This window comes from Erythrolamprus reginae, chromosome 1, assembly GCF_031021105.1.
Source record: "Erythrolamprus reginae isolate rEryReg1 chromosome 1, rEryReg1.hap1, whole genome shotgun sequence".
Lineage (NCBI taxonomy): Eukaryota > Metazoa > Chordata > Lepidosauria > Squamata > Dipsadidae > Erythrolamprus > Erythrolamprus reginae.
Window position 1 is genome coordinate 57,176,548 of NC_091950.1, and position 13,591 is coordinate 57,190,138.

Consider the following 13,591-nt stretch of genomic DNA (forward strand, 5'->3'; position numbering starts at 1 on the left):
GGGGACATGATCGAAACATTTAAATATGTTAAAGGGTTAAATAAGGTTCAGGAGGGAAGTGTTTTTAATAGGAAAATGAAGACAAGAACAAGGGGACACAATCTGAAGTTAGTTGGGGGAAAGATCAAAAGCAATGTGAGAAAATATTATTTTACTGAAAGAGTAGTAGATGCTTGGAACAAACTTTCAGCAGATATGGTTGGTAAATCCACAGTAACCGAATTTAAACATGCCTGGGATAAAGATATATCCATCCTAAGATAAAACACAGGGAATAGTATAAGGGCAGACTAGATGGACCATGAGGTCTTTTTCTGCCGTCAGTCTTCTATGTTTCTATGTTTCTAACTCTTTCCGCTTTTAAACTCTACTGGAAATAACGTTCAAGAAAAAGAACATGCAGTTCTTTTAAAGCCAACTGAGATGATCAATGTATAACATGAAAGACCCACACTTTCCTAACCTGAACAGACGATCGAGATGCCCGGGCTTTGTTAAGTGTTCTCCGTCTCTCCCAGCGGTGGATCGAATCTTGAACTTCAGTGCTTAGTTGTCGAGTGACTGCAATCTTATCATAGCTTTTGATAAGCTCTATTGCCCCATAAGTAGTGATTAAATAATAAGAACCTAGGAAAAATGAAGAAGCATAAACATACGCTGAACAATTTTTATTCCTTTGCACTTCATGCAGCTTCATACAACATTTTATGCTATCTCTTCCTATGGCTTATTTTAATACTATCAAAAAGCTACTGGTTATATAATGGCTCTATAAATGTTTTAAATTACACTAACCAGCAAACAAAATTTAAATATGGAGGGGAGCATTTGTGAAAACATAGCATGGACATCTGAGTGATCATTCTCGTTGGGATAGAAAGATACTCCGGTATGGTTTCTAACTAATTCACTGGGTTTAAGGAAAGGAAAATGCAATGGAACTGAACAATAGATGGCACTCTTAGAACAGATAGCAAAGAAAAAATAAGAATTGATGGGTGCTGAAATATTCTTCTTCCAGTCTCTTTTGTAAAGTAACTTTATATTGTGCTTATCACATAGATTTTTAAGTTTGTTAATTCTGATATTTTGCATATTTTAAACCTTTGGTCTTGATTGTCCTTACAAACATGTTATAAGGACAAGTTAAGATACTGACATTAAATTCTTGTTGCATGCGTCATTTCAAATAGCCCGACGACTTGTATTCCCTCCTGTTTGTCTTCCCTAAACCAGCACTCTATTTTCTCCTCCCAAATGATTTCATTTACTTAGAGAGAGATGCAAATATTTCCATAATATTTGGCAAGCAGTTTTGAAAAATCTCCATCCCAACTATTTCCTCATTCTTTGAATGTATCCCTCTTCTTTTTATAAATGGAGTTTGTGCACCTCCATCTGGTCATTGGAAGCACTGCCTAACATTTTTGCAATACTGTTGAAGGGGAAGTAAGGGAGCATTTTTAGCCTTGTTCAATTTAGTATAATGCACCATCTACATATTAAATTTAGTGTCCTTTTGCATGTGAAAACAACTCCCAAGTGTGCAGCTATCTCTGATATACTCAGTGATGGGCTACCAAAATTTTTACTACCACACTGTGGGTGTGGCTTATGCATTTTGTTTCAATATCTTTCAATGCAAATTGGGGTGCTCTGGGGTGGAGCTCCAAATTTTGCTACCGGAACTGCGTTCCTGACCATTCCCATAGGAGCCCATCACTGGATATACTGTATGTTTATGCAAAGTATCTTTGTTCATTGATGCAATATTATGTCCCCCATCAACAAATACTCTACAGCTGATGAAGAAAGACAAAAGAAACAAAAGAAAATATTATAAATATAGAAAATATCATAGCTGAAAGCCAAAAAACTCCCTCCTTCCAGCTAATATCTACAGGTAGTTCTTGACTTATAACTGTTTGTTTAGTAATTGTTCAAAGTTACAATGGCATTGGAAAAAGTGACTTATGACCATTTTTCAGACTTATGACCAGTGATGGGCTGCTGCCCCCATGGGGGAGGGGTCGCAGGGGGGTTAATAAGTTTATGCATACTTATTTATTGAATACTTAATAGTTTTTTTTAATTGTCCTTCCTTCTCTAGTACCTTAGTATGATCCTTACTGACTTTTAAAATAGGAAATAATTAAATAGTATGTTTTTACCCTTAAACGCTTTAATCATTTTAATCATTATCTAGACCTGAACTTTTATAGCAATTTTAAAAAACTAAGCTACTTGCCTAATTTGTTATCCTACTGAACCTTGTGGGTTCAGTACAAAACCTTAACATGTTACTGTGCTCTTCAACAAATAACGCTGCCTAATATTTGTCCTTTTTGTGTCTATTCAAATAATGTGACTTAATCAACTGAAAAAGAGTCCAAGCACCTATTTGAAAACCTATCTTGGTCAGTAAGCCACTCCCACCCAGTCACCTGATTAAGCCACTCCTGGTCACATGGTTGTCAAGCCACTCCTACCCGGTCACATGACCATAGTGTGGTAGTAACATTTTTTTGCAGCCCTTCACTGCTTATAACTGTTACAGCAATCTCCAAATTTGGACGCTAGGCAACTGGGTTATATTTATGATGGTGGCAGTGTTCTAAGGTCATGTGAACCATTTTTTTAATCTGCTGACAAGCAAAATCCATGGGAATCCAAATTAATTTAACAACTAAACAACTGCAATTATTCCCTTAACAACTGTAGCTAGAAAAGTCGTAAAATGGGCAAAGTTCACTCAACACGTTTCATTTAACAGCATAAATTCTGAGATTAATTGTGGTGGCAAACCGAAGAATATCTGTATAACGTAAGACTAATCCACAAAACGAGTTCCAGGCAAGAATCTGCATAAGAATATTTAATGTCTGCTAATTCTTACTCATCTTCTTTGCTTTTACTCTGCTTTTATTTTTTTAAAAATATATTCATATCATTATTTTTGTGTGATAATGTAATGTATCTTCCATGTGTCTCTCTCTCTTAATTTTATTCATAGAAACAACCATGTGAGACACGTTGGACTAAAAGAGAATGACCAGCCTCAAATCACTTAGATCAGTGGTTCTCAACCTTTCTAACGCCACGACCCCTTAATACAGTTCCTCATGTTGTGGTGACCCCTAACCATAAGCCGAGCACCAATTCTCCCAACAGGGCTTTAAGCTGATTGGCAGGAAGGTTAGAGGGACACTCCCGCTGTAAACACTTGATTGGTCGGATTGTAAAAATCTGTTCCAAGATGCTAGAATAGAAGCTTTAGTTCCTAACACCATGATAAATTTGTGTTGGGGTCTGGATGGGTGTCAACAGACTCAAACTCAACCCTGATAAGACGGAGTGGCTGTGGGTTTTGCCTCCCAAGGACAATTCCATCTGTCTGTCCATTACCTTGGGGGGGGGGGAAATCACTAACCCCCTCAGAGAGGGTCCGCAACTTGGGCGTCCTCCTCGATCCACAGCTCACATTATAGAAACATCTTTCAGCTGTGGCGAGGGGGGCGTTTGCCCAGGTTCGCCTGGTGCACCAGTTGCGGCCCTATTTGGACCGGGAGTCACTGCTCACAGTCACTCATGCCCTCATCACCTCGAGGCTTGACTACTGTAATGCTCTCTACATGGGGCTACCTTTGAAAAGTGTTCGGAAACTTCAGATCGTGCAGAATGCAGCTGCGAAAGCTATCATGGGCTTTCCTAAATACGCCCATGTCACACCAACACTCCGCAGTCTGCATTGGTTGCCGATAGTTTCCGGTCGCAATTCAAAGTGTTGGTTATGACCTATAAAGCCCTTCATGGCACCGGACCAGAATATCTCCGGGACCGCCTTCTGCCGCACGAATCCCAGCAACCAGTTAGGTCCCACAGAGTTGGCCTTCTCCGGGTCCCGTCAACTAAACAATGTCGTTTGGCGGGACCCAGGGGAAGAGCCTTCTCTGTGGCGGCCCCGACCCTTTGGAACCAACTCCCCCCAGATATCAGAGTTGTCCCCACCCTCCTAGCCTTTCGTAAGCTCCTTAAAACCCACCTCTGTCGTCAGGCATGGGGGAATTGATACTTTCCCTCCCCCTAGGCTAATAAAATTTATGCATGGTATGCTAGTATGTATGATTGGTTTCTAAATTGGGGTTTTAAATTAACTTAAATATTAGATTTGTTTACATTGTATTATTATTGCTTTGAGCCGCCCCGAGTCTGCGGAGAGGGGCGGCATACAAATCTGATAAATAAATAAATAAATAAATAAATAAATAAATAAATAAATCTGTTTTTAGAATACCTTAGCCAAGCTGTTGGAAGAGCCACTTACAATTTCCTGAAAGGAAGCTGCATCTGTACTTTTACAGTGAAAACAACATCCTGAAAAGAATATTAGAGCCTAACTGGGGATCCCGTACAAGGAAATAAACTTTTCTAAAGTAAATGAGTTTTTTGATGAAAAACAGGATTGGTTGCTAAGAGTTCTCTTTAATATAAGGGCTCTGGTCCAATAAATCCACCTTACTTTCATTTTAAGTGCCACATGATTTATTTTTTGTTTTTTCTACTTCTCTTTCATTCCCTTTTCAATTGCACAAACTCCCTTTGGGCCATTATTAAATATTACCTAGGCAAAAACACACGCCTAGTGCCTCTACAGGCCAAAATTATTTGTCAGTGTCATCATAAAAACATGCAGTAACAAATCTGGGCTGCAAAAATCCAAGTTATTAACAGAAAAAACATACCAAAACAAAATTCTCTTTGCCGCTTTCTAGTGATCATTTACATTACAGCAGACCAGATCAGGGAGGCCCAATAAGGCACATTTAATTTTTCAAAGACATACTGAATGAGGAAGAGGAATATTCTTGAATAAAACAGATTGTATTTAAATGGGTCAAGAATTATATGTCATTTTTATGTTGCTATTTAATATTTTCATTATTATTCCATTTCCTTCATTCTCAAGTGGCAAGAATAACAAAGAAACAGACAATCCCAGTTATCTCCCAGTCATAATGCTATACAGGAGTCCTTAACTTCATTTAATGACTGTTTGAAGTTACAACAAGGACACTGAAAAAAGTGGCTTATGACCATTTGCCATACTTATAACCGTTGCAGCATCCCCATGGTCACATGATCAAAATTCAGATACTTGGCAACTGGTTTGTATTTATGACAGTTGCAGGGTTCCAGGTTCATGCGATCATTTTTTAAAACCTTCTGACAAGAAAAATCAATGGGGAAGCCAGATTGACTTAACAACTTAACAACAACTGTGGCAAGAAAAATAGTTAAATGGGGCAAAACTCACTTAATAAATGTCTTGCTGAGCAACAGAAATGTGGGGCTTTATTATTATTATTATTATTATTATTATTATTATTATTATTATTATTATTATTAATTAGATTTGTATGCCGCCCCTCTCCGTAGGCTCGGGGTGGCTCAAAGCATACAATAAAACAATTCATGACAAATCTAATAGATTTTAAAAAAAACATTTAAAAACCCCATTATTAAACCAGACATACACACAGACATACCATATATAAATTGTATAGGCCCAGGGGAGGGGGGGCAATGCCTCAATTCCCCCATGCTTGATGGCAGAGGTGAGTTTTAAGGAGTTTATGGAAGGCAAGGAGGGTGGGGGCACTTCTAATCTCTGGGGGGAGCTGGTTCCAGAGAGTCGGGGCCGCAACAGAGAAGACTCTTCCCCTGGGACCCACCAGATGACTGTGTCTGGCGGTGGCGGGTGGTCATAATCAAGGGCTACCTGTACAATACTCTAAAAACAGTTATAAAAATCCAAATAATCCCTAAATGGAAGTAAAAATCTACACAGAATTCAAACATTTGTGCTTTCCAGATCAAATATGACCCTAATATAATACATACATAAAAATTATATATATATATAGAGAGAGCTTAGCTATACATATGGCTATATACATGACTTAGGACCAGATTACCTATGGGACCATCTCTTGCCTCATGTATCCCAGTAGCTGGTCAGGGCTCACAGAGCTGGCCTTCTCCAGGTCCCATCAGCCAAGCAATGCTGGATGGCGGTTTCTAGGGGAAGAGCCTTCTCTGTGGTGGCACTGGCCCTTTGGAATCAACTCCCCCCAGCGATTCACACTGCTCCCCTCTCCTGGCCTTTCACAAGATGTTGAAGACACATCTTTGCCGGGCAGGCTTGGGGATGTTGTACATAGACATTCTGTTATGACAGGGACATGAATGGATGTGATTGAATGGTTTTAACGATATGGGATTTTTTTTTAGATCTGTTAAACTGGATTTTAGTACATTTAATGGTTTTTAGGATTTTAGTTTTAAATTTCTTTAGTTTAACTTCAATTTCTATTGTGTCATGCTTATGTATTTTTATGTTGTAAGGTGCCCTCAGTCTTCGGAGAAGGGTGGCCTAACAATCAATTGATCAATGAATTAATCAAGCAAACAAACAAGTATGTATGTATGTATATATGTATGTATGTATGTATGTATGTATGTATGTATGTATGTGTGTATGTATGTATTTGTGAGAATTTTATTATTTTTAAAATTATCTTTTTAATCCACTTGTGCTGTATGTTATTGTATACAAATTCATTCACCACATTCTTCTGTGGTGGAATGATTGAATAACAATAATAATCACAATTTACCGTCAGTAGCGGGTTGTAAATCCCAATGCTACTGGTTCGCTTGTGTGTGCGGAGCCTCGCACCGCTGCTGCTACCGATTTGCTGAACCGAGCTAAACCGGGAGCAACCTGCCACTGTTTACTGGTATATAACATGTTTAGGTGTGTTTCATTATCTAATTGACAGAATGAGTCTTCTCATATAGGTCATGTAGTATGTTTATGGCAGAAATAAGATCTGAACTGGATACTACTTGATTGTGGTCCAGTTTTTCAACCACTCTGCTCACTTCCTTATATGAAGTGGCCTTTGTTTCATCGCTCCCAGCTAAGATTCCCCAATTAAATTATTGCACAGCCCAAGTCCATTCCTCCTCCTGGTATCTAGAGGCATTTTTTTGTTTTGCCAAATTAGCTGACTTTATTGATTATGCCTACTTCTTGTGGCTAACATCATTTTCCTTCTGTCACTCTGTATATGGCTTTAGTCTTGCTAGACTAGAGCATGTGATGGTTAATCTTCTATATACAGTGTTCCCTTGATTTTCGCGGGGGATGTGTTCTGAGACCACCCGCGAAAGTCAAATTTCCACGTAGTAGAGATGCGGAAGTAAATACACCGTTTTTGGCTATGGACAGTATCACAAGCCATCCCTTAAGAATTTAAACCCCTAAATTACCCTTTCCCATTCCCTTAACAACCATTTACTCACCATTATTACTGGTACTCACCATTGAATAAGAACCTGATATTTACAAACATAATTATTTATTAACAATAATTTTTTTTTGTTATTTATTTGCAAAAATTATTAGTTTGGCGACGTCATCGGGCCGGAGAAACCGTGGTATAGAAAAAACCCCGCAAAGTATTTTTTAATTAATATTTTTTTAAAAACCGTGGTATAGGCTATTCGCAAAGTTCGAACCCGCGAAAATCGAGGGAACACTGTACAGTATACAGTATTTCAAAAGTCTCTCTCTCTCTCTCTGTATGTGTGTGTATGTTCCAGCATAACTTTGGAACGCCTTGAGCAATTTCAACCAAACTTGGTACACAGATGACTTCCTGTCTGGAAATAAATACTGGGGATGATGGTGGTGGTAAGACATCACTAGCACCCCTAGGTGTGTGTATGTGTGTAGGCCTGACTCAGATGTATCTCCATAGTAATGGGCGCTTGGGTTCAATGCACTTCCTCAGTCCCTGTCCATGGTGCACAGAGCATGCTGGGAATGGTAGTTTCCAGCTCCTGCCCCCTAGGCCCTCAGCTTCAAGAAAAGAGGCAGGTTGTTGGGAGAGGAGCAGATAATACAGATAATCACCTCAAAGGCTGCTTCCTGTTGTCTAATACAGGATTGGGATAAATAAATACTCAGGCAAAGTAATGGCCACTCGGTCTCAACATGCCTGCTCAGTCCCTGTCCGTGGCACTTGCAGTCTGCCGGGAACTGTAAGCTTCAAGCAAAGAAGGAAAGTTGTCAGGCGAAGTGCTTGCTAATGCAGATAATCACCTCAAAGGCTGTTCCCTGTTGTCTAATACAGGATTGGGATAAAATACCCAGGCAACTCCGGGTATCAGCTAGTATTATATAAAGATGCATCTACGAAAAATCAGTTGTCACACACACGAGCTGTGCAGCCTTGAGTGAATATTAAGTGAAAATAAAATAGCTTCTTTTAAGTTGTGCCTGATTTTCTGTAACATCATGGACACATTCATGTTATTGTCTTGGTAATGGCATGAAAGATGTTAGCCCTTCTCTTCCTCCTCCCAGTCTTGCCTACTCGAAACAGAATATCCTACGAAAATAGAGTAACAATCCTGGGCCTAGATAGCCTAGAACTGCGGCACCTAAAACACGACTTGAGTATTGCCCACAAGATCATATGCTGCAACGTCCTACCGGTCAATGACTACTTCAGCTTCAACAGCAACAACACAAGAGCACGCAACAGATTCAAACTTAATACGAACCGCTCCAAACTTGACTGTAAAAAATATGATTTCAACAATCGAGTTATCGAAGCGTGGAACTCATTACCGGACTCAATCGTCTCGACCCCTAACCCCCAACATTTCTTCCTTAGACTCTCACGATTGACCACTCCAGGTTCCTAAGAGGCCAGCAAGGGGTGTACATAAGTGCACCGGTGTGCCTTTCGTCCCCTGTCCAATTGTCTTCCTTTCTCTCACTTTTCATATATATTTTCTTCCTTTCATATATCCTCTCCTATAAGTTCACTTTTACCCTTATATATATTACCACATGTCTATTTTTCTTCCTATGTATTTATGTATTGGACAAATGAATAAATAAATAAATAAATTGCTCAGTTCCCTGGTGGTCTCCCTATGTAAATTTGAACAGGATCGATCCTACTTAGCTTGTGAATATTAGCCAAGATAAAAATAGTTTATTGAGCATGTTCCATTTTACTCTCATTGATATGTTCTCCCACCACCACAGGTAGGAGCCATATGTTTTTCATTCTACCTCAGAACGATGTAAGGTAGATTTGTCCAACCTTGGCAAGTTCAAAACTTGTGGACTTCAAATTTCCAGAATTCCCAGCCAGCATGGCAGTTTAAGTCCAGAAGTCTTAAAATGGTCAAGGTTAGACACCCCTACTGTAAGGCATAGTGCTTCTTTAGTGGCATCATCAAGAAATGTGTGCTTGTAAATTTTGTTGTTGTTGGTTTTGGGGCTTTTGGGCTTAGTCTGGACTCTGTTAATCTCCATTAATACGTTTATCTGAACTTCTGGGCATGGATATTATTATTATTATTATTATTATTATTATTATTATTATTATTATTATTAAAATACTAGAAATCTACCAAATGTTTGTATTTTCTATTAAACATGGAATGTTGATGAGATATTTTACTGAAAGAGTAGTTGATGCTTGGAACAAACTTCCAGCAGACGTGGTTGATAAATCCACAGTAACTGAATTTAAACATGCCTGGGATAAACATATATCCTAAGATGTTTTGGGGTGGTGGTGCAAGAAAGGATCTGGATAAGCCTCATGTGGCCTACAAATTGGCTAGTGAAGGGTTCCACTTACCTTTTCCTATCGGTACCATGTTCCTGAGGCTGGTACAGGCGCACACATGCCTGACACATGTGCATGCACCCCTGCATGAGATGTCATTTTTGCGCATGCACCTGAAGCAAAATCTCATCTGAGAACATTCGCAAGGATGTTGTATGCGCAGAAGCAAAATCTCATGCGGGGGCGTGCGTACGTGTGTCAGGCCGGCCTCTGGAACCCAGTAAAAAGACCTACCACATCACCGATCAATGCGTGGGGCCCATTACTGAAATTGGCCATGCCTGGCATGGTATCCAGGGGTGGGCTTCAAAAATTTTAGCAAAGGGTTCTCTGTCCAGTTGCTGGGTAGGTGTAGCCATGGTTGGCGTGGCCTATTCGGCCTCCTGCACCATAGTGGTGGTGGTGGTGTGAGCCTCCCCGAGTCTTCGGAGAGAGGCGGCATACAAATCTAATAAATTGAATTGAATTGAATTGGTGCATTTTTGCTCTCCCCAGGCTTCATAGGCTTTCTTTGAGCCTCCAGGAGGGCAAAAATGACCTTCCCAGGCTATGGAATCCCTCTGTAGGCCCAAAATGGGCCTGTTTCCTGAACTTCCGATAGGCCCATTTTTCACCCTCCTTGAGCTTCTGTGTGTTCCCTGCACTTTACCTGCACCCAAAACAGTGATGGGCTCCTACGGATATGGTCAGGTATGCAGTACCGGTAGGAAAATTGATATTTTTTTCCCTTCTGAGCTATGGGTATGTTTTTCCTATTGCAGTAAATGAGGATGAATGTGTATAATTTTAGAAGAGCTGTGCATGTGTGTGTGTACATACACTTTATATAGTAGATAATCAGGTGGGCTACTGCCCGGATGGAGAGGAACCCAGTGGGGTAGCGAAAATGGAGTTCTACCCCAGAGCACCCAATTTGCACTGAAAGATGTTGAATCCAAATGCATATGCCATGCCCACAATATGATAGTAAAATTTTTGATAGCCCATCACTGACCCAAAAACAGGCCACGGGGGGACTCCTGGGAGGGGCAGGGTAGGGTGGGCGTGGCCAGCCAGGAGTGGAATTTGGGGGTTCTCCGAACTGCACAGAATCTTAGCTAGAGGTTCTTCTAAACCCCTGTAAACTCCCAGCAGCCCACCCCTGATTGCATTAATTCACTGGAGTTCTTTCCTACCTTCACCCAGGTGCAGAGCAGGGTCCATAAGTTCCATCATATACTCTACATTGAGAATCATCTCTGTCAGGTCACTGCGGGCCAGAACATACATGAGCACTGGGAGGAAGTCATCTGCTCCATGAGGCTTCCCTAAAAGGAGAACAGATTTGATTCACTCAAAAATATGTGGGAGACAACAATTGCTTGAACTTAAGGAAGTGTAAATTAGTTGTGCAATCCAAGCAATTTGTTCACGAATTAATCAGGCTTTATCCAAATCATTGTAGAGCATTTGGTTTTTACAATTGCCAAAACATGAATCAGAATAAATGCTATGGATCAGGAGTCTCCACCCTTGGCAATTTTAAGACTTGTGGACTTCAACTCCCAGCAAAGCAGGCTGAGGAATTCTGGGAGTTGAAGTCCACAGGTCTTAAAGTTGTCAAGTTTGGAGACCCCTGCTGTGGATGAATTAAACATATAAAGAAAGATAGGAGAAATTAGGATTGTGATTACGATTGTGATAATAAGCATTATATGTACTGTCTTTTGTTCTCTTTTTTAATGTATATACTGTACTCAATAAACATTATTTTTTTAAAAATGTAAACATACAAACTGATTTGGCTATAATCCAGATTTCACTAACTTCATTGTCTTCATCAGATTTGGATAAATTGTCTGAGGTATGAACCCAAGAACAACACAGTTGGATGACTCTGAAAATCATTTCTATAAATGCCATCCAGACACTCTGAGGATTTCATAAACAGGACATGATGAGATTTATCCTCTCCTCCCTAATGCCACCATTGCATTAAACATAACATTTTGTCTCTATTCCCACGAATTTACTTTTCCCCTTTTAAAGCTAAGCTGGTAGCCACTTCCTCATTTCATGGCAACAAATGAGGTTTGCTTTATGTTATAATACTCAGTGTTTTGTGTTGCAAAAATACATTTTTGCAGAGTAATAGTGCAGCAGTAACAGTGCTCCATTACAGACAAACATAGCATGGGGAAAGGAATAGAATTTTGACCAGCTGGTATACCGTGAAATTATGGAAAGAGTTATTTTATAATATAAGAAAAAATGAACATCTAATTATGGAAGAGATCTGACCAGTTGAAATGCTTACTGTGCAGACATTTATACCAAATATGATAGTCAAATGCAGTTCAAAAGTATACCAATATTGAAATGATATGCTATGAGATAATCTTCTGTTTCCAGATGTTCTCACCAATCACAGTCCAAAACAGATTAAATCATGCTTTAAGCCCACCGTAATCAATAGGCTTAAGCATACTTAAGTGGATTTTAGAACAGAGCCATTGAGTTTCTAAAATATTTCCCTATATGTCAAAAAACCTCAGAATAAATTGCTTTTCAAGCTGAGATTTATACTCAGATGCAGCATTAAATACTCTTTTAAGCAAAAATAAAAAAAAATCATGAGAATAAATAAAGGAAAATCTCTAGGTTAGGTGGCAGAGCTTATAAGCATTAAGGCTTCCTTTATTAATGGTGCCTTATGGTATGAATAGAATTTCATAATATTCAATCACCTCTGCAAAAACATAAAAAATATGATTTCTAAAGAGAAGAAAGACTTTGTTATTCCAATAATTTTAGGTGAAGTTTTTTCTTCGTACTCTATTTCCACAGAGGAAGCTTTCTTGGATGTGGAGAGAGAGCCAACAGAATGAAATGACAGTACTTGATACGAGGTGTTATAATGATAGGAGAGGCATAATAGAGTCATTGACTCTCTCTTCACTCCAATATTCTCCAATATTAGTGCCTGGGTTCTAGCCATGACTTAAATAGTAGCTGCCAAAAACAATAATGAAAGACCAGCTGCATGACGCTGGGCCTGTCACTTTTTCGCAGCACAACTCATCACACAAGGTAGCTGTTGTATAGGGAGGAGGAAGGTGTGTTGTATATGTTCACTATCTTGAATTATTTGTAAAAAAATAATAATATAGGAGATAGAAGATATATGTAGGCAGGCAGATAGATAGACAGATAGATAGATAGAAATAGACTAACAGATAAGAGGGGGGAAGTGTGAAATGTGACTGTTTTTAAAAGCTTATTTTTCCCCTTTTCTGAGTATTTTTAGTGAACTTAGATACACTATTAATGTTAACTATAGTTTGAAATATTGTTGATTTTTTGGGTAAATCTTCTTTAAGACTTCCCTACCCTATTGCTCTTTTGTAAATCATTTTGAACTCCAGTTGCCATTGGAGAAAGTTGCAATTAATCACTGGGCATTTCCTCACAGCCATGTTGGCATACTTCTTCCTATCTTTGATTCAATAGTTATGTATACTGGCATAAATTACATTTTACAGATGGCTGAATTAGGTTCTGTTTAAGTGATAAGGCTTGAAAGAGGTGGAAGGTTCTTTTTCCGAGCTTGTGCATTGGTCTCCGAATGTTTCGTTAACAGGCTAGGTGACATCTTCAGTGGAGTTTAGGGGATATGTCAAATTCCTCAGAGAGGGGTGACATATAAATCCAATAAATAAATAAATACATAAATAATAAATGAGGGTCTTGTTCACAACACCCTCACTTGATGCACCATACCTGAAGCCCTTAAAAACAGAGGAATACTGACACTGACATCCCCTAAATTCCACGGAAGATGTTACCTAGCCTAGTAACGAAATGTTTGGAAACCAACCCACAAGCTCGGAGAA

At 39.2% G+C, this 13,591-nt stretch overlaps 1 protein-coding gene across 1 annotated transcript in view; it reads right to left on the reverse strand.

The window, feature by feature from the left end:
* RIN3 (Ras and Rab interactor 3) overlaps positions 1 to 13,591 on the reverse strand; it is a 133,696-nt gene that overhangs the window by 14,948 nt on the left and 105,157 nt on the right. Inside the window, exons 8-9 of the mRNA XM_070753586.1 lie at positions 10,895 to 11,026; positions 464 to 627 (exon numbers count right to left, since the gene is read on the reverse strand). Coding sequence (XP_070609687.1) covers positions 464 to 627; positions 10,895 to 11,026 — 296 coding nt within the window. The remainder of the gene's footprint in view (positions 1 to 463; positions 628 to 10,894; positions 11,027 to 13,591) is intronic.